Source organism: Ptychodera flava, chromosome 9, assembly GCF_041260155.1.
Source record: "Ptychodera flava strain L36383 chromosome 9, AS_Pfla_20210202, whole genome shotgun sequence".
NCBI lineage: Eukaryota > Metazoa > Hemichordata > Enteropneusta > Ptychoderidae > Ptychodera > Ptychodera flava.
Genome location: NC_091936.1, coordinates 15,589,322 through 15,612,449, shown reverse-complemented (window position 1 = coordinate 15,612,449; position 23,128 = coordinate 15,589,322). Strand labels below are relative to the sequence as shown.

General features: G+C 36.0%; 1 protein-coding gene across 1 annotated transcript; it reads right to left on the bottom strand.

The window, feature by feature from the left end:
- Positions 1-2,250: 2,250 nt before the first annotated feature.
- On the bottom strand, positions 2,251-20,118 carry LOC139140123 (probable serine/threonine-protein kinase pats1). Its single transcript, XM_070709156.1, has 7 exons — positions 19,866-20,118; positions 17,623-17,918; positions 15,638-15,740; positions 14,232-14,377; positions 9,529-10,789; positions 5,550-5,606; positions 2,251-4,750 (listed from the first exon to the last, which is right to left on the bottom strand). The coding sequence occupies exons 1-7, from the start codon at positions 19,999-20,001 to the stop codon at positions 4,485-4,487; spliced, it is 2,265 nt and encodes a 754-aa protein (XP_070565257.1). The 5' UTR covers positions 20,002-20,118; the 3' UTR covers positions 2,251-4,484.
- Between the last annotated feature and the right edge of the window lie 3,010 nt (positions 20,119-23,128).

Below are 23,128 nucleotides of genomic sequence, written 5' to 3'. Positions count from 1 at the left end.
ATGTTCCAAACTTGTAGGTAAGGTCCCAATCATCAATAGCGAAGATTACATAAACTGACAATAATCTGATTTATCATCATTCTTATTACTCTATATACGGACCGTACATTCATATGCATAGTCGTACAATCTTCTCTAAACACGATTAGAACTAATTTGGGATAATTGGATGGTGAAGTAATGTCGATATAATCTAAAAATGTTATCTCATCTGCTTTTCGTTTTACATACATTAAACACTTGTTTCTATGAGTAATTTGCGACATTGCAACATTCAGCTATATGGCACCTAACACTTTTGAGAAATTTGCAAAAATAAGAAAATCAAATATTACCCCAAATTAGTTCCAATCGTGTTTCTATTAGAGACACTAACAAAAGTAAAGCGGAAATCCCAGTGCGTAAGCGTTTTCCTTCATTTAATTGGTCAAGGTATCGATGGGAAACCTTTCTGAAACCCTAACAACGCGTTAATACTAAATGATATTTCCCATCTAATAGTTCACCACAAGGTGAACCGTTTATGTCGAATAGCATCTGAGGTGATGCGCCCTCAAAAGACACAAGTTATATGTACTGTGAAAATAAGTGGAATATCGAGAAGGTAGTAGAAAATGAGGGAAGTATCCAGAAAGTGTTAAATTCCATTACTTTGAATCACATATAACACTGTGTGTATCAGTGGTGTCAGTATCAGTGTATCTATTTATGTACTTTTGTAAATATTCTTTAAGCATTCCGTCTGATTTCAGATTTATAGTTGTCGGGCCACAAACACTCCTACCTTGAGCACCTACCTTTAGCACTTTCCTTGCTCGCTGGGCATTGAGAAATCGCTCACACATTTACTGATATATAACACGATCTACATGGGTTTATCGCAGAGGGCGTGTGGTTTGCACTTTCAAACAGCATACATCCGAGCAAAAATATTTGAAAAGGAGTCTTGCGATCTTCAAATAAGCATATCATAATAGGAAGATGATCGGTCAGAGATTTTTGCTTCTTACCTAAAGCGATATATTTGCTTCGCCGTATAAATTGAGCAGAGACGGTAAATAGGGCATTTTTCTTTTTCATATATTTGGCACTCATGGCTCAATAAAGTATATACAAGTCATTCGCTTGCTCGAGCTCAAGTGTGCGAACGTCATACGCATTGTGAACGAATGAATTCGGATTGTGTTAAATTTAAACAGGAGTACGCCATTTGGTTTGATCCTAAATCCATACATGCAACCGGTATATTCCGCAGACGCCAACATGTATATTGTAGTTTTATGTATTGTAAAGCTGATTTTAGTTTTGTATTTTGATAGTTAGGAATAAACACTATTATTTATTCTATATGTATATGCGTATCAAGGTCACTTGATTGCTGTTGTCACAATAAAGAGGAAGCTTACTTTATGCGATCTTCTTGGGTTGAGATTTATTGGCCTCGGAAGGTATCCGCCTATCAAATTCTATACGGAATGGAAACTTTCATGACCAAGAAAATCGTTCCCGTCATCGCTGTTCACTTGGTCATGTCGCAATACATAGACTTACTATCCAGTGCAGCAATCTCAGTTTCACAATTAAACAAATTTCAATTGCTTTGTTTTCCCTCTTACGTTTGTGATCATTATAGTGTTTCTGTACCTGCTTGATGAGCTGCTTGATGAGACATCAAACATGATAGCTCGACATGTACAAGTCGTACGTGTTACGATCTGAGCGTATTCATTCAATTCATCCAATCATCCATCCATCCATTAATTCATTCATTCATTCATTCATATGTATTGGTTTAGAAATCATACCGACATTTATTGTTGCCACCGTACTATAAAATTACAGGATTTGTTGTCATTCTGAAATTTTTTGTAAAGTGTGTGTGAAAAAGATGTGAGTAGCTTCATTCGAAATAATACCAATTGCATATTACAATATCCATTACACCTTTACTTCAGTTTGCACAATTAGCTGGTAAATTGTTTCAAATGTTTATGATCAAGAACACACCAAATAATCAAACACCTAGGTTAAGTCGTCTTTGAACTACACAAAAAACACGATCTTGTCCTCCTTAAAATATAACTACTGCTACCAAACAGGACAGAAGAACTGATTAATGTTAGGTAAAGAACAAAATTTGAATATTTCCATGATAATCTCAGTCAACACTTAAGTAAGATGTTTCCCTAATCCCTACACCAAAACACTTTAAAATGTATAATACTGTAATACAATTCCTATACAAAAACATTTAGAACAAAGGAAGATATACTTGGGATTCAGTGATATGTGATATTACTAATAATTTCGGTCCCTTCTAGGCATTCGATTGAAACCACAAAGGAAATTATTTCCTCTACCATATTGGATAAAATAATCAGTGACTGTTTGTAAAGGACGTACTTGCCGATTGTCTGCTAAACTATTCTAATAAAAGGGAAGTGACTATAAATTATTCGATATGTCTGGTACAGCGATGTCCCAACTTCCGGCATTTTTACTTTTCAAGGAGAGACAAGGAGAGATAAGAAAAGTTATCTTAATCAAACTGTGCACATCACTACATCTAAAACAAGAATTTATTACATACTCCATATTCAGTTGGACTATTCAGAACAATATACTACGAATGTAATATATGAATTGCGGGTTAACACCAGACTTAGATTGTTTATAAAATGCTACAATAATAAAATAATAATAATAATAATATTTGGTTCTTATATAGCGCACATATCCACAAGTAGATGTGATCAAGGCGCTTTACAATTATTATTACCCCTGGTCACTGGACCTAATATGATACCACTCAACTCCCTGGGGAGCAGACAACAGCTCACATGTGCAGCCAATAAGCGCAGCAGAGCTAAACGCACACATAACAACCTCTGTCCTACCAGGTACCCATCACTCCTGGTGGGGAGAAGCAATGAGGAATAAAGTGCCTTGCCCTGCCCAAGGACACAACACCGCAGCCATGCGGGGCTCGAACTCACCATCCTTTGATCGTGAGTCCACTGCTCTAGCCACTGGCCCATGATGCCTCCGTCAAAAAAGCGAACTCCGAATTACGCAGAGTCAACATTAACGAAATATGAAAACAGTTATTATGAAATAAAATGGAGTACTTCAAAGCATAGTTTCCCCTAATCGCTATATCAAAACATTACAAACAAAGAAAAACTTGGCATTCGGTGATATATCAGACCACTTTAAGACACATGTTCTCAGATATTATTCTCAACATAACAAAATAACAGAAGATATACCTGGTTGTCAGTGATATATAATACCATTTTCTTGGCATTCAATTGAAACCATAGAGCAATTACTTCGAAATATACTAAAAATGATGCAACAAGTGTTTTATTAGTAGGATATACATATGATTAAACACAGTAGACACAGTAAGACACTTTCCCAGATTATATTAATTACATATTCGCTCTAGTGGAATTACTTCTGTATTATTATTTTCTGTTTACATTTTCTAAGGAAAAAATCTCACAGACAACAAGGTAATCAGAAATCCTCTTTTGATAAAACAAGTAAACACTGATAAACACTGATAAAATATTCTCATAAATGGGGAGCTACTTTATGCAAGTTGTTCTGTATGTTGGGTACAGCCATATCTCAACTTTAGGTATTTTTACTTTACGAGAAAGGAGAGATAAGAAAGCTATCATAAATCTACTGTAAATATCCCATTATCTCTAACAAAGAACTCACACAACACACATTACATGAAATTTCCACAACGATATAATGAGGATATTTCGTACGAATTGCAGCTTAATACTAGACTTAGATTTATATAATATGATAAAATAAAAAGGTCAACTTGAGAACTACTTCCAGTCAACACTGAATACAGGACAATGTAGTTTCCCTTACCTCTACACTAAAACATTAAAACAAAGATATACTTGGCAGTCAGTGATATATAATACCGCTGATAGTTCTGTTTTTATGGCTTTTGGTTGGCAACACATATTAGATACTGCAGTATATAATAAAACTGATGCTCACGTAATATAATTAAACTGATACTGTGTAAGAAAAGTACATGCATACTCACGCATATTTTATAAACGAATTTACAAATGAAATTAAGAAATCTCGTCTTGGTATGTAAATAACAACACATATTAAGTTTATAATTACACAATAAATTTACTGTGCTTGAGTAACTTCTTCATTATAATGTTGCTATTTACTTTTCTCAATGAAAACATCATACAAATTACAAGGCTGTTTAAATTCCCTTTGAATAAAACACAACGATAAAGCAGAGAACTGCGAGCATACTTCAAGAACAAGCCTGTCTTGAAAAAGAAAGACATAATATGGTTTGACATTCCATATTATATAAATCTAAGTCTAGTATTAAGCTGCATTGTAGTTATTAAAAGAAAAGTAGCCAGAGACATCGTAGGGCCGTCTGTAGAGAATGTTCCTTACGAGCTCTTTCAGAATATTTTCTATATTTGTTGTAGATATTCATCGATGATTTGCAACAGTGGGGGTCTCTTCATTCGACGAAAAACGTCCTTCAGTAGTTCAAGATTATTTTCCGAAATACGTCCGTGCTTTCGTAGATGGTTGAAGACATCATAAGGGGTCAGGAGCCTCTCGGCATCACGTTCGTTGATTTGTTTATGTAGCAACAGGTTCACCATATGACGTTTGTCACTTTGTGTAAGCTTCTCGTCGAGAGTGCAGAAGAGTTCGTTCAGTTGATCTACACCTATTATGTGAGATATGCAAATATGTTTCCGTCTAAATTATTGTTATTCCACATCAAACACTGAAAATCGTCGCCGTTGGGACGATTAATTATGAAAGTATTAAAATGAGGAATGAGATTATTCTAAAGTGTATAGTAAAAGTGATCCACAATCATCTCACGAGATTTGCTACAAGTTTAAATTTTCCGGCTTTAGTCGAACCATAGCGTGCTCGCAGATGATTTGCATATTTAACTCAAGAAAAGTCGTTTGCATATATACTTGTATATGCACCAAAGGCATCGTCTTTGGCAAATTGCTGTTATTGCATGTCTGATATTTCTCAGGCTTCTTAGATCACGTAGTGTTGAAAAACTATGACGGAGTATGAATAAGCGCTGCGAATCTTGTTTGCATATACACTTTATAAGGTGTAACGGTGTAAAATGAAGTTATACTTAAACTTACAATGAAAATCAAAAAATTCGCATCTCATGACAAATATACAAAATTTAAGTCACAAAAAATATTTTGTAAGCTTAGAGGCTTGAAATAAAACTATTATAAACATAACATGCCTTACATTAAACTCGCAGGGTAGAAGACCATGTGCCCTCCTGATGTTGAACGAGTAATCACAGTTCGCACAAAGTTTCAATCACGAATAAATTATTTTCGACACGAACATAATGGACATTTACGCCAATAACAAAGTAATGAAGGAAAGAAGAGGACAGAATTGTATTGCTGACTATTTCACTAAACGTCTGTATGCATGTATTTTAAATTTATGAGCCAAAAGTCCGAGAATATTCTCACCTTCAAATGCTTGATCGGATGTTCTCTGGCGGCCTGTTACCTTGCCTTGCTTGCCTTCTGGAATGGAGTAGGGATGGTACGATTAACGCTTAGGCTTATTATTTGACTTTGTTATATATTGCGTTTCAGATTAATTAGAGCTGATATAAGTCGCAACGCCAAACAACAGCAAGCTTAATTTTGAACTTAAATTAGCGGTAAAGGCTATTTTTGCACCAATTCTTTTCTCACAGTTAATGTCAAGTTTAAAGTGTTAGAATCAAGATATTTAGTTCAAATTTTCAGGATAACTCCCTTAGTTAATACTTTCTCCAAAGAACATAAAAATTGTATATTTGTAGCCATGATTTTGAAATATGACACCAGTAAATATTAAAATTTAATTTTTCATATTTTTTTTACATAAAAATAATTGGATAGTATTTATATTACCAATTAGTTATAAATATGTTGACACTATTAATTGTAAGATTTGTACGGCAGGATTTGTAAATAAAATTTGTTTTTATGATTTTACATGGGTTTACATATCAAAAAATTATTAGAAATTCTTTCAAATTTCAAAATGTGATTTTTCAAAAAGTGCTCCAAATACAGGAAAATTGTGCCGTACAAATCGTATCTGTAACCTTGTTAATAGGCTGTAATAATTCCATGTCCATATCTCATTTCAAAGGTTGGATTAAATTGGTATAAAATTATGTAAGAAAACTGTTATTCTGTCAAAAATGTTGAAAACAAGCCATATTTGCACCCCTCTTTTGCAGTCACAGAGCATCTTTTTGGTTAATCTCACTTTTGACACCTCTTTGACACTAAAAGAAGCTAAAAATGCATTTACAATAGCAGTCACGCATTCTGAATGCAAGCACTGCCTTGTCAAACTTTCCTGAAAAACAGTAAAAAATGACTTTCCCTTTTCAAACATTATTTTAAAAGCTAGGGGACCTCTACCATAGTTAATACACTAAGGACTCCCCAACTTCCTCTTATTTGGTCAGTTTTTCAGAAGTTTCAACGGGCTATAACTCTGCAATGCCTATGACCCCAAATGTCTAGTTTTTTTATTCCACAGAGAATGTTGACTACTTTTATGTTTTAATAGTTTTATTGAAGTTTATAACTGACGCTCTAGCCTTTACCGCTACCTTAAATTCACAGAAATGTTTTGCTTCCGAGTAACAACATTTTTCCATCGAAACTCTGAATCACATATTGTACTGCAAATGTTGGAAATTATTCAAGCTCTTGACTATGTGCTTAACTGGCTAACCACTATAGCATGTTGCACATTATTATTATTATTAATAATCTTTATTTAAACTCAATAACTCCATAGGTGAGACACCGCTTTTCATGGAGGTCGAATAGACAAAAGAAAATCATATGCCCGCACCAACTTGAAAACACAAAAATCACAGAAGTACAAATATCAAAAAAACTTACGAAGAGGCATCAGACAAGTAAATAGAATACAGAAAGATGTTACAAGATTTCTTAAAACAAGTCAGTGACTCGGAGTCCCTGATTGATTCGGGAGATTGTTATATTCATCCAAACCCGCAACAGACAAGGTGTTTTGACAAAGAAGTGTACGTGCTTTAAGAACTGTAAGGAGGTTCTGGTAGGAAGAAAGAAGTGATCTGGAAGGGATATAATAATTGAACATACTGGTTATATAGTCAGGGGTCATATTGTGAGTTGCTCTGTAAATTTGGGCCATACAGTTAAAACGGAGTTTCAAGTTAATCGGCAGCCAATGAAGCAGATACATTTGATAAGTTGAAAGAGGCGTACAGTGTCAAGGAAAAAGTATCTTTGCACGTCTGTGTAGCATCTATTGCACATTGCGAGGTGCAAAGTTCTATGCAAATGAGAACAAGAGTAGCGAAGTGTAGCGAAGCTAAATTAACACCACACTTGAAAGCTTAATGTGTTTGGAGTGTTGGTTTATATTGTATAAAGCATTCTGTAAAATTTGTATACTCTGTAGACGCTCCAATGAATAGATATTGCTATTGGAAGTAAAGCTCCAAACATTAGAACAGTAATTGATGTGTGGTGAGATGAAACAGTAATAGAATAGCTTTCGTGAGTGGAGAGGAAGAAAGTTTTGATGCGTGCCAAAAGAAACAATTTGGAATTTATTTTGCTTTCAATGGTTGAAATAAATATACATATAAATGTTGGGATATGTGCAAGGACCCTCAAGATAAGTTAGCGAGGAACCAATTGCAGGTTTCACTGCTAACAAAAGACCAGGCGTGATCTGAATATTCTAAGGTGTTTTGGGATAGTTGTTCAAATGGTATGTACAACCCCTAAATAACTTTGCTTGATAAATTACGATCTCGCAACAGAAACTCTCGATCCTGCAAGGTTTTATGCTTTTTTAAGGTTTTATGCTTTTATACTTTATTCAGTAAATATCTCGCTATGATTTATCCTCCAGAATTGGAGATAAAAGAAACTACAGAAACGGCCTCTTCTGCTTCATATCTGGACATTTTACTTGAATTTGACTCCAATGGTCACCTTTCTACTAGGCTATATGACAAGAGAGATGATTTCAACTTTAGTATAATTAATTTTCCACACCTCATCAGTAATATTCCACTCTCACCTGCTTATGGGGTATACATTTCCCAGCTTATACGATATGCAAGAGCATGCAGTTCATATGGTGATTTTGTAGAGAGACATGGCCATCTCTCTTTCAAACTGTTAAATCAAGGTTACACCAGAGCAAGACTTGTCTCTACATTCAAACGCTTTTTTGGCAGGTATCGCAAGCTGGTAGATAATACAATATCTCTCTTCGACAAATGATCACTGATGGCATCGGTGACATTGGGCCTTAGTTAGTGACCACTACCTATCTGACTTACAGATTGATATATGGCGGGTGCCACATGTGGGGCAGGATGCGCTTACTATTTTCGAAACACCTGACATCACTTCTTGGTCTTTTGGCCAGAGGTCCATATATCTTTCTTTCATGGATTTGACTTTGTTTGTACCGTCTATTTACTGTCTGTTCTGTGCTGTTTTGTGTCTATGTTTACAACTATTGTCTTACAAATTTTGACCTAGTGTTATTGGATTATGGATTGGTATGATTGCGATTATTTTATTCCATTGGTGAATAAGTAAATCTAATATCATTCTTATTGTGATGATCACTGTATATTCACATCTGTCAATGATATTATGTTTTTGTGGGCTAAGTATCTGCCGCAAATTTTATACCCCTAATTGTACACAAAATGTTTATCATAAAGATTATATTGGCAAATGTCATTCCGATTAAACGTGTCTTTGTGATAGTGGTACTTCCAAGACGTTTCAAGCAAACTGATGCAGTAATTCTACCTATGTGTCTAGTTACAAATATTTTCCAATTATCAAATTTAGTTATGAATGCATTCTCTCACTACAAGCTGATCCATTATATATCAATCTTAAGGAAGTTTCATCGACTTTGGTTGACCAGTTCTGTAGACACTTCTCTGCAAGCAAAATTTACAATGCAAGCTAGATATTGATTAACTTGGCACTGCTAACGGTGCTTTAATATCATTTTGCGATTAATATCTGTTTGAAGGTACAAATCTGGTGCAGTCATTTTGAGGACTTTTGACTTTTAAGTTTTATTTTGGCAAATTGGCATCAAATACGTTAGTTATGCAAAAATACTAATGTTTCTTCTTTTATAAGCATGATACTATACTAAAGGTGAAGCCATTCAGATCGGCCGTTCTTGAGATATCGTGTCAACAGATATACAGACTGCATGATTGACAAATAAATCGCATCACTGTCCGATGTATTACTTTGTAAAAGCTATTTCAGAAACAAAAATGCCTTTTCTAATGGCTCGCTTCACATACATATGCAGCTTAAAGAAACAGCAGCATTGTAGTAGATTACAAACTTTGTGTCATGTACCTTTCAAAGAAATTACTTTACAAACACTTACCTGTCCAATACCACATATTCAATTTCTTATCTTTCAGTGGCATTGCACTTCTAGGGCAGATACCTGTCGTCCTGTCCTCTGAGATGGGAACACATCTATCATCTGTATCTTCTGAACCTGGTAGTAACTCTCCCACTCTGTGATTTGGACACTTGCACTTGAAGCAAGCTTTGTACACCAAGGAAGGGGTGTAAGTTGTGATTACCAGACCTAAATCTTCTTCGATTAGCTGCCTTACTTTGCTCACATGCTTTGCTTTTGGAGATGAATGGTGATCACTGGCAGGAATAACTAGAATCTTCAATTGGATGTCAGCTCCTTCCTTGCACAGGGCTAAATGAAAATCATTTCGCTGGAAATACAGGCGAGCCATGTGCTTTCTTATAACCACTGCACAGTTTGGCCAACGCCTAATGCATCGAATAAGTAACCGGTAGTAGAGGCCTTCGGGCAGAAAGTTGCCGATGAAATGGAAGCAAAGTTGGCAGCAAACTGAACTGTTCGCTGGGAAAATAGCGCTGTTCTTCCCTTCTGCATCCTTTTGCATCAGGCTTGGTAGATAATACATACGCCCTTCTCCGAATTTTACTGGCAGCTCACAAATTATATCGTACAGTTCCATCATTTTCAGCAGGATCTGCTTGTCTTCCTGTCGGTCGTGACGTTTCAGCCGATAATCGATTAATTCTTCGTGTAATCTACCTTCATGATGCAAGTCTACTACCAGGCTAATGATTTTCGGAGGTGTTTGTCGCTTTTTCTTATGTGTGATAGACTGGGTGATTAGTATCTTGAACAGATTCACCAACCATTCAACATCTAAAATTATGGTGTTTTGTAACTCGGGTACTGCCTTGTAGTAGAGTATTTCCCCGACACTGTGATAAAATTCAAGAGCTTCGATGACTTCTGCTTCTTTCATTCTCATCCGTTTTCCCAATTCCTTCACTTCATCCAAAGATATTTTCTCCTTTCGCAGTTCCCTCATCGACAGTTCCAATTGTATCCACTTCGCGGGCACTTCACCAAGAAAAAACTGTTCCATCGCCAACTGCTGTAACTTCAGTCGAAGAGTTTCGACCGAAGGGTCTGCAACAGTACCATCTTCATTTCTTGACATGTTGTCGATTGCAATCATGTCGACAACGTGGCAGTTAACTGCTTGAGTAGCATTCTTAGTCAAGTACTCCTTGATCTCAAGAAGTCGTTTCTGGGCTTCCTTGTTGACGTCCATAGCTGCACCATCACCAGTACCATTTGTCTGTTATTGGAGTAATACATACATCCGTGGCCACTTCAGTGTTGATAAAGGTTATTGATACAGACAGAAATTCTGCTTGTATAAAGACAAAAAAGGCCCTGCCAAGGGTTGTAAATGAGAGCTAACGATTGGCACCCCGTGTTAAAAACTGATACACAAGGTACCACTTCCATTCATGAAAGCCTCTACTCCGATGAGGCAACACACTTTTATGAGCTCACTGCTATAACATCACGCAGACATTGTGTCTGGGGAAATTGAAATAAACAAGACTTGTACATTGACCAGTGCATGGTAATGTTACATTGTATCTCAATCTTGAACATAAGGTGCCAATCGTAAACTCTCATTAATTTTACAACCCCAGACAGAGCTAGTTTTGCCTTTGCCGTCTGTATCAAGTGGCCTTTATCAACACTAAAGTGGCCACGGGTGTAATTCCACAAGGTAATACTTACATATACTTTCCACACAAAATTACTGTCATATTGCCACATGTAAGATTTCCAGTGAGCCACAATAACTCACAAGACCTGTCGTCTGTCTCATTAGCTGACTCTTGATATCAATGGGCATTGCGACTATTGTGAAAGACACCTGGTTATGGGTATATTTGAGTCGTGGATTCAAGTAGAGTCCTTCACAGCTCTCCCCCTCCCCTTTAGCTATGCAGCTCTAATTTTCAACTATACGCGCGCCCTCAAGGTCCTTCAAGCCAAATGCACTGGACAAGCTAGACTTATACATAGCACGGTTAGAGTAACCTTGTGCCTAGCGAAGCTGATGTGATTCTATTGCTGTAAAAATTTAATATTATCATCTTTTCAAAATGTATCGCAAATTTGAATTCATCAAGAAATCACTATGCATCGTTATCTATTCTACATTTTTTGGATTAATATAATTTGTACTCTCTATCCAAAAACGACTATTAATTTACACGTTGCTATCATCTTGTATGTGATATTTATAATTATCGGTTCTTTTCAAATGCCTACGGATAGGTCCCAATTAATATGTATTAGAGGAATCTTGCTGGGTGTGTATTCTTTCAATGCAACTGGTGAACAGAACAATACGGAGTTCCAACTCGATCAATTTTTTCAGTAGGAGACAATATTTCAGGTTACAGGATTTAGGTCGTTATTTACAGTCTTACAAGAGAATACATGATTTGAGAACGTAGTTATATTACTCTTTTGTGAGTGCTGACCAGCGGGTACTACAGCAAGAGTGTACAGCTTCTCGTGTGCAGGTTTCCATTCAACTCCATTGTGTACATCAATCAAAGTATGCTACTCGTGTGGTACTGGTTCTCGACTAATTGTTTAATAAATATTGTATGTATGTATGTATGTATGTATGTATGTATGTATGTATGTATGTATGTATGTATGTATGTGTGTATGTATCTATCTATCTATCTATCTATCTATCTATCTATCTATCTATCTATCTATCTATCTATCTATCTATCTATCTATCTATCTATCTATCTATCTATCTATCTATCTATCTATCTATATATCTATCGAAATCATAGCCGTGCTGTGTTTCCTAATACTTTTTAACGTGTTATTATTTCCTGTTCCAAACTTTTCTGAGAAACCGTAACTTAGAAGTCGATAAAAAGAATCTCGTTATGTAGTATAATATGTATTTTGGTGTGGTATAAATTTACATGGAAATATTTCGCTATTTAATGGGAAACTTTGAAATGTGAGCGAAACGCGAAATTGATGTACAGATGTATTTCGTTTGAGTAGGAATATTAGTCGCGTTATAATTTCAGCTCAATACGATCAGGAAAAGAAATATGTCTTTTCCGGTTCTTTGCAGCATACAGCGTTATTTATTTGTGAAATAGGCCATTCAGTGATTTTCAATAGACTTCTCACAAACTAAAACTAAGCACGTCAATATTGTACTAATTTGTACGAGAGAAACACTTACTGATAAAACATGGTTGTTCGAAGAGTTGAGTTAACTTGTTCTCACCACATACTAGTAAACAAATTGCTTACATTAATTTGTGAACATGCAAAATGAAAAAGGAGACAACTCTTTCTCCATCAGACAAAAAAGAACATTTGTTACTACAAACGTATTACTATTATTATATTAAATGTGTCAAGTGAACGTATGTGAAGTGATTGGCGAGACAAATCACACTGTAGAAAGTTTGTTTGGCGAATAACCTGGGTTGCCAATTTATTTCTCCTTGGACCAATTTTAGTATCAATACCGATATCATAAAAGGTGAATACAACATATTTTCATAAATATAGTTTAAACTTTCATCGTACGTTTTATGTTAAGTTTGCAAAGACGTTTTCTTGTCGTGTATTACTAGGCATAGAATTTGCATTTTCAAAAAGACAGCGGAGTTTGCTGCATCACTGGCTGGTTTTTATAGTTTTGTTGTTGTTGTTGTTGTTGTTGCTGCTGCTGCTGCTGTTGTTGTTGTTTATGTGTGTTGAAATGGCGAGGTTATAGAAGAGGAAAGACAATGTTCTGGAATTGATAGAGGTGTACTGGGTTGGGATTAAGCAGCTCCTTAGTCAGTGCAAGATAACTCGATTGACACTGATCAGCGTTCAGCAACTTGATTATTCTCGCTTTCCAGACCTCGTTCGCTTCGCTTACGCAATTCAAACCATCAAAGTAAAGCGCGCCGCTGGCGGTAGGAAAAGACATGTCGTGGATTGAAGCGACCCTTCGCTTCACGACTCGATGCTCAGTCAAACTCCCAATGCTTGCGACGCAAGCAATTGTTATGCAAGAGCGAAGCAACCGAGGTCTGGAAGTCGAGACTATAACTTGATAAAAATCCACTGAACTAGTGAACAGCTTGAAAAATTGCTTCCATTTTGGCGGGCAGTCGAAATATTGCAAATTCGCCGCGGTTCGCTAAGAATACTGGCAACTGGTTGGCTTATCAACTTCAGATCTGAATCCGAATAACATTTCAACAAAAGAAGTTTTATCTCTGATGAAAGGATCGAAATGTCAGATGATTTGAAAACTGTTGGAAACACCGACAAGAGACTTTGGGTAATCAGATGAATATAATGAACGCACTTTATCCATAAAAACTATACAAATTATGTCAAAAGAAGGAAAAGTAAATTTGATATGTCAAATTCAAATGTTTGTGTAGTTTTGGTAATTTGCCAAGATTTTACAATTTTGAAAGGATGGGTTAGCTGCCGACGCAAATTTAAATATAGGCAACTAGATATCATAAACGTTGAATTATTTTAGGAAAATGTTCATAAAAATTCTATATACCAGCACGGTTACGAATGTCCTTTACTAAGCAAACCGCCAGTGAATTTTGCAAGTTAGCGTATTTTGTCAAATACATTTGTGGTTGACGAAATATACACTACTTTTAAGAACTGAAAACATGCTCAATTATGTGTAATATTTGTAATCCTACCTGTCGCAAGACGTCTTTTTTTGTCCCCAAAATGATAACAGGTGGTGCAACTGCTGTCGTATTACTTCCGTCCCTTTGCTTCATATTAACATCAGATCCTTGGCTGGCATGAGTGTGTATGGAATTCATCCAGAAGTTAAGAAATTCTACACAAGGTATATAAATAAGACGATATGTGAAAACGGAAAGGCAACATGAAGTCACAACATGTACTTTCTTACTTCATAGAGACTCAGTAAAATTTACAAATATTCAGGTTGTAAACATTATTCCGCGACTTGAATTAAATTAGACCAACAAGAATTCATTGACGTACAGGACAAACATATTTTATGCCATAGTATACCGAAAGAATTTGTATAGATTATAATATTGTTGCATTATAAGCACAAGTAATGAACGAGGCCATAATACGAAATTCATAATTCAGGTACCGGCGAAATCATACTTGAACAAATCGATCAACTTTATATCTATTGACATTTGATCGAAAACTGAGAATAGTGGCCATACGGTCCATAATACTAACATGTCGATCTCATTTGCATGTCCATTCTACATTCAGACACAGAGAAACATATAGACAGAGTGGCAACACTTGCATGCCTTTTGTTCCATGGTCGTCTCGGTAGACTATTGGCTTTTCATATTAAAATGAGCTTCAAAGGTGTTAAACTTTTGGAGGCTTTGTTTGTGGTTGATAATTACTCGATATTATGCGAAAAATACGACGAGATGGCTTCGTACTGCCAGTCGCGTAGCAACCATAGTTACTTTGTGAGCTCTCAGGCCAGAAACACTGCCTCACGCCAATCAAAACATGACACGCCAGCATTTCATAACATGTCCTTCCTTGACGCACGTGTAGAAGACGGTATGACTGACCGTAAACCATTGAGTAAAACCAGACAGTATCGATAAAAGACTTTCAAATTTGGTTCAAATACACTCATTATATATTCATAAAAATATGAGAGGAATTTTCAAAACGGTAAAACTCATTTTCCTGAAGCTCAAAACACTCCCGTTTTCGCCAGCACGTCAATTCTGCTCAGCACCACACGACAACAACAACACAAACTTTGCCGAACATACTTTCGCTTAACAATTGGCGAAAATCCGAAAATTACCGAAGGATTCATGGTCGGCACTCTTCGGAAAAGAGAGGCGAGAGCAACCTGAGGCGAGGCGAACATGGATGGGTTACGTAACCGCTTCACGCCTTAAACAATACCCGTTGCCACTCTATCTATCTTTCTCTATGATTCAGAGGACTGACTTTTGTCTTTCTCAAAGAAAATATAAGACACTGTAGAAATATTGAATGTCAATATACCATAAATGCCATTTTGATGAATCGTCAACAAGACCATGACTTTTTTACAGTAACAAGTTGCATTACTTACGTTTTACTGTCCATTTGTCCCCATCATCGTCAGATAAAATGTCGTCCAGAGACTTAGTGAGATCAGTTGCAAGGATGTAGATTACCCGACTTGCTAGAAACACCTGAGAGAGACAGAGACACAGAGAGACAGAGAGATTTTATATATGAAACCACTTTTTTACACGCGTACGTTATGGAACTTAAAAATATTCAAACCATTTTCATTTGCTAACAAAATGCCTATATTGTGCACAGCGTAAGATTCAGCTATAGATGGACATTGGAGCTCATTACTGACGTAAATCCTTTCCCGAAAAACAAGCATCAAACTGTCTTTTTGTTACATCTTTTAAACATTTCTTAAGGTAGAAACTTATGGAATCAATAAAGTTTTCACCAGCTTAGTTTTGTGAATATAAGGAATTTTATTATCCCTCCACATATATAAAAGGGGATAGGGCTATTTTTAATTTCAAATATCCTCAGTAAGTTGTCTCTCAATTACTAAAATACGTATGGTGACCCTCGATTTTATTCCTGATTTTAAAAGAGAATAGTTGAAAGTTTACTTGAGGAAAGTTTGAGCAAAAGTATGGTATTTAGGAGGTGCGAACTACCTTACGTTTAAAACCATCGGTAATAGTTGTTTATTTTTGCAACGCCTAAATTCAGTAAGAAGTTGATGAATTTTTCAGGATGAGATTTTAAATTCTGATGATCGAGCGTTCGTCACGGGCATTCTTTAATCTAAGCCACGGATGACTGTCTGCCATAAAAGTAAGTAAGCGTACAGTGTTCGATTGTGAAGTGGCGCGCTTTGCTTCTTATGTCTTTCAGAGTGTGTCCGCTGAAAATCGGGAAAGACGTGACACATCGGATTCTGAAGAACTCACCCTAAAATAGAATTTTATTTATTAACATATTATTATTTTAATTCAATCTATCATCAGACAGGGAATACCTAAGTACAGAATGAGGTTCCATTATTCAATGAAGCTACGAGGAGTAAAGTGCCTTGCTCAAGGGCACAACATGCTAGTCTCGAACTCACCGACCCCCCACAATGCTTCAATGCCTAACTAGTGGGAGTGAGTAACTCATCCTGTAATTGGGCATTCGCCAGTTGGATGATGGCTTGAAAAATAAATAAATAAATAAATAAATAAATAAATAAATAAATAAATAAATAAATAAATAAATAAATTTCACTCAATTTCTGCAGATTTTTTAACAATTTTAGGATAAAATCAATGGCCTGAGGTATCAAAATGAGATGTATACAAAGTGCCGGTGATCTACATTCAGTTTTATGCAATAAGTGCTTCGCGCACAAAATTCTATTAAATTATTCTAAAATTTCCGTTAATGTGAATCTCTATTTTTCTTATATACGATCAATGTATAAATACTGCTTAAGTGTTGTATTCTTATCCTAACTTCAACTTAAATTAAAATTACACAGCGTTTACCTTAGTATGCAAAACCCCAAATGGATAAACGGATGTTTATCAAAGATTTGGCAAATTTCTAGCTTTTGTTAATGTTAATGCTTGAAAAGGCACTGTATTTTCTTTAAAAAAGCCTATCCTCTAACTTGAAATACCAATAATATGTGGTAACTTGGTACAGTGTTGTAAGAATATCAGTCAACATGGTATTTATTGTAAAATTTGAATCATTGTATAAATTCCCAACTCATTTAGATAAAGTAAATGAGAGTCAGTGTACATGTCATTTACTACCTGTTACTTTAGCTTTACTTGATAAAAATTAAATAAGCTAATAAGTTACGGTTCTTGTTACATACGTTTTGTTTAAGATGCTTAATGTGTTTATGGTGTGTACGTTATGCTGAAATTGCTAAATCTTCACATGACATATATTACAACTTAAGAGATTAGATGAATTAATTCATTTTAAATCAGGATTCATTTAATAACGATGATATGATTTTGTACGTTGAGAAAGTTTTTACACAAAAACAGGAAAAAACATAAAACTTACCTGATGTGTTATGTAATATATAGTTTGTCCTGCAAAATCCCACAGACTGAAGTAAACATCGGATTCTTGGCTCCCCCATACGTGTTTACGGCTCTGCCTATGCAATCTCCTGAATGTGTCAGATATTCGTTCCCCTTTCAGTTTTACTGCATCCAATACATGTGCGACTTCTGCTTTGGTGGCTTGGTGTTCACGGCGGTCACGCTTCATTCTGTTCACTCCATGTATGATGACATCTCCCAGTAATTTCCGTGTCTCCTCAATGGATTTGTCGCCTTTGTAATCGGTAGTAGACTCTTATTGAAAACAGAAAATCATTTATTTATCGTTTCTTATAACTATTTGATTTTCCAATGTTTTGGTTGTTTTATTTCTTATTAACAGGTCTTGGCCTGCTAAGAGGTATTTGAAATCTTCAAAGTATTGACGGCACTAGACATTCAGACTTTGTTGGTACTACATAGACTTTATTTCTCAGTAGATAAGCTTGACGGGTGCCATTAATACTCTTCTCAAATTGTCTAAATGTCTTGGGTTAGTCGTTGGTCGTTCTGTCCTCCTGCCGTGTCTTTTGTATCTCTCTTCCCGTATGGTTTTAGAATGGGGTTTAAACGTTATCTTTAAGGCATAGCTTTGATCATACGATAAAACAATACATCCATCATTAACTCCAATAGAACTCTTTATCTTCGACGTACATACCACAATTAATATGTAAAAGTCATTATGACACGTAACAAACTCATCTCGTGAAATTCTGTCGTACCCTCATCAAGTGTTTACTACCTTCAATATTCTTAATATATCTTGTTTTTGTCCAGACTTCGTAAATATCCTCGTAAATGGTAATTTGCCGCCAATGTTGTGTTTGTATGTACATCAGCATATACTTGAGATCTTGTTATTTTAATTAACATCTTTCCTGCTGCCGATGACTGCTGGGTACATTGACATTTGTGCGAGATAAACTACTTTCCCAACATTGTCCTTTACCATTTTTGATAAATAGAACATCGAAAGACCAGGAAAGAATACTCATATAAGGAATATCTCAGAATTAAATCATCGACATTTACATAATGAATTTTATTTAACGGCTACAAATCTTCTGATGGCTATCTACTAAATCATACAATAAAGCTCTTGCATTCAAAAGGCAGTTCACCTCTATAATACTGATTTTAGTAATTTCGTATCGCAATTATAGAAGGCTAAGCCTGGTATGTAGAACTGCATCATTTGAAGAGTGTTGGTACTACCTCATTAAACTAACTGCGTGTATAGATAGTTGTTCTACTGTAGAAATTGTCATAAATTTCTCTGGGGTTTAGGGACTATGATTAAAGCACTGAAAGTTAACGTGACAGGACACTGATAAATAAGCCGAATATTAGGATAGTAGTACTAATCGCGATTGTAGGTTCACTTTGTTAATAAATAAAGCAACACGCATGCGATAGAAATTCTATACAGACTTTGTATTTGTGGACCAGTCTAGCTGATGTATTAATGTAACCGAAGGAGTGTGATTTTGCATAATATATCACAGCCAGTCAAGCATCTGAAAGGAGAGCAAGCTGACACCGAAAATACAACAACAGGAATTTATGCCAGGTGTTGTTTTTCTGAGGAAAATAACTCGAACCAAACCGAGTCATACAGCAATTCATGAAAATTAATGGTTTTTCGGATAAAAATAATATAGTCATATTGAGTGTATTGTGAGTGTATTATTCTTAAGATGACAAATTCTACAGCCTTCATCACAGGAACTTACGATTCGAAAGCAATGAGATTTGCTAAACCTTTTTTATGTTTTTACATTGAAACAACATTCACTTCGTGATTCATAAAATGGCATATCATTGGTTACTGTTCAGTGTTTACATGTATTTATTGATAACTGTATATGTTTGTCGAGGAGCTATATGTGTCGATAGCGTATGCGATAAAATGCTTACCTGTTCACCACGTCGCATGATTTGTGATGTACCGGAGAGGGATACCGACATTTGCTTTGAAACATGGTCTTGTTTCTCAAAGGAGACAATTTTGTTTCCCCTAACTTGATACACACATAAAGATAACAAGTTTTGTGAAAGGGTAATCTTAAAGTCTGCTGTTCTTAACTACCACTCTGTCCATTCTATCGAAATCATTTTCACTGACCTGAGTACTGATCGTCAATGTGATTTTATGAAATAAAATGTACCCTTAATAATCCATTATTTGTTTAAACTTACCTTTAATAATCCATTCTGTAATATCTATACTATAGACATCAGCTCCATCGGTGCTGAAATGCTTTGCTTCAGGGGGTTCATTAAAAAGACTTCTTTTTGTTGATGTCTTCCCTGCACCGTATGCACCAACTAACATAACACGTCCTCGGAAAACCTTTTTGCGCGTGTCATCACTTTGAGATGATTTTTGAAGGCTGTTAAAAAAACCCTGGTAAAATAAAGGAATTATGAATTGTGCATTTGCTTGAGATACGGTATCTTCATGAAAATTATTACATGAGATGTGCGTGCAACTAAAATGTAAAGTTGGTGAAACTAGTGGGGAAATCTTTGTGTTGAGATATGATTCAATGAGTTCTACCTGGGGATTTTGAAAGGAAGTATTACTGCTCACCGTCTCCCTTCGGGGGATAGCTAGCGAGAGGACGTCGTACTTGTTAGATTTCTCATAGTACGTGTCATAATCTCCAAGTTGGCGCAAAGAAACCTAATATTTCGCGCTCTCTATTCATTGGCGTCCTTGAACGCGATAAGTCCCGCGCAATTCCTCTCGATTTGGACTCTAATAATACTGGCGCCGCAAAATACCAACACGGTTTCGACAACACGGTTTAGCTCGTTTAGGCCAAAGTAATTAAATTATTTGTTTTGCGTCCATTCAAAATGGGAAAAGGTACGCGTCTAAGCGGCTGAAAAACACACACAAGAAAATTAACACAATGTATTTGATTGCAGCAAATAAAAAATTGAAACAAAATGTTTAGTTCTGAAAGCTAAGCGGTATGTCTTAAAATTTCCTATTCAAATACACTATGTGTGTTTTTCATGAAAACCTTAAAACCTAAGCGGGGGGGACGCTAAAACAAAGAATTTAATTAGTTTGGCCTTACTCATATTAAAATTCACCCAGTAACTTATCGCTGATGGAGGTATTCTGCATTCTAGCCACATGTTCTATTTTATTTTAACCACTTGTAATATTGAGCAGTTCTCATCATTTTGATTTATTCATGGCGTGGGTTTGAAACAAAAGAATTGTAGCCTGCCACGCATGGGCAAGTGATAATTTGTACTTTTTGTATCTTTTCTAAAGTCGGTAGAAATCAAAGTATTGTATGTCATCTCATTGTATTTCCTTATGGCGTCGGTATCCGATATAGCCACGATACTGTATAAATGGACACACGAACTCGAAAACTGACAGACGGAGACAGGACTACGGTCAAACCCTTGTGGAGTGACCGAGACAAGACACACTAATTCAGAAGACAGGACAACTCAGGCAGAGACACTCACAAGCAGACTCAAGTATCAGCGGCTGGACCGTGAGGCCTAGCCATGGTTCCGTATTTAATACATAAGTTCCAGTTCTACATTCAATAGATAAGTTTCAGTTCTACATCATCAATCGTCGTCAGTTCGTGCTTCTTTCTAATGATATGCGGCGTGGAAGATTATGACAGTACGTGTCACCATCGCACATTATTCACGATTCTGAACCTGATTATTGACCTTTACGCAGAATTAACGTCAAATCAGGATTTTATTCTCAACCTTGCTATCCAATTCTTTATCTTTACAATAACTAGAAAGACAGTTCTCGGTCGCAATAGTATTCAACCTCGCAGCAGGTGACAGTTTACCCTGCTGGCGTTGGACAAATTGTCACCTGCTCTCGGGCACATAAACTCATGTATTCAGGCAATAATACAGTAGTCGCGCTAGCGGCTTACAGACCTCGCATGCGCTAGTTCAACTTTATATACTGAGCGAGTAACCGAAAGTGTACTCGACTAAATTAATGGGCACCACCATGTTATTTCAGTGCTTGTAAAGAAACAAAGACGAAACATGCAAAGTGTTATTGTTTGACTTCCCATTAATAAAATATATCGCTCCCATTTATATTATTTTCCACATCTTACATTGTAATTGATACAAAATACCGCTACCATCAAGCTTTATAAATAGAAAGACAGAGAAAGCTGTCGTGCATATGAACGAGGACTCATGGCAAGAATGATCGGATTTAACTAAAATTAAGAAAAGCGCCCTCTATGACAATAGCAAGATGCAAAGTCCCAGTTTGTAAACAGAAAGTTTTCAGCTTGCAATACTTAACTTTGGGCAGTACAGTTGCTATGCCAACGATAATGATGGCATAATATGCCCTTTATAGAACGCGGTGGATTGTTATTATGGTAAATGCAAAACGTTATGTACAAAAATTTGCATTTATATCCAATTTTTTGACATATTAATCAGGAAATCTATACTTGCCCAGGTCTGACAACTTGAAGTGTATGTGCACTGTGCGCATCAGAGGTTGACCAAGTAAACTGGGTGTTTGAATTTATTATTTTACGCAATGCATGGTGGAACTACTAAAGTATATAGCAAGTAATAATTATTCCTATTTTATTCTTTCTTATCATGAATCAAGACTATTATTGACCTCGTAAGCGTTGCCTGTGCATCTTCAGACGGAAATAAAATTTCTAATTATAAACTCTGGCGCAACACCAAGGGCTGAGCCGTACATGATATTATATAATACGATACTTTTTATTCTTGGGAGTGAAACGGCCATCGAAGTATCACAAGCTTATGATCTTGGTAAGCCCGATGCAGACGGCCAAGAGAATCACCGTCGCTGACTTATGTTAACGGTGAGACAACTCGTCAATGCTTACATCTTAGTGACCATGAGATATGATCCCGCGATGTTAACGCGCAGGATTTTGCTCTTTCATTTTTATCGTTACGAGAAAGAAGACATGTTGTTGTTTGTCCACAAATCGAGAACATTCTGTCTTTACAGAGACCACGAGGTTGCTGTACATACTAATTTGCATTCGATGAAGGAAGCTTATCTACGTTCGTTTTCTACCTGAACGTCATGTCGTCGCTTTTTTATGTAGGTTACACTAATACACATATCGACTTTATTTACCGAAGAAAACAAGGTGAACCTTTTGGGTTTGAAGTAGTAATTTATCACGAGTAACAATGAGCACATCAGGTCGTTATGAGTGAAATGAAAGTTTTTTTTCAAAGATAAACTATAAATATCACGTGCAAAGCACTTTACGGTGTAATCGAACATATTATGTCTTTTCGAGAATTTGCTAGTAAACATTAGAACATTCGAACACTAAGTCAAAGAAAACATCATAGGTCAATACAAAAGGTCACTATGTTTAAATTGCAATTCACTCAGAATGTTGTAATGACATTAAACATAATGCAGTGAGCTATTTAAA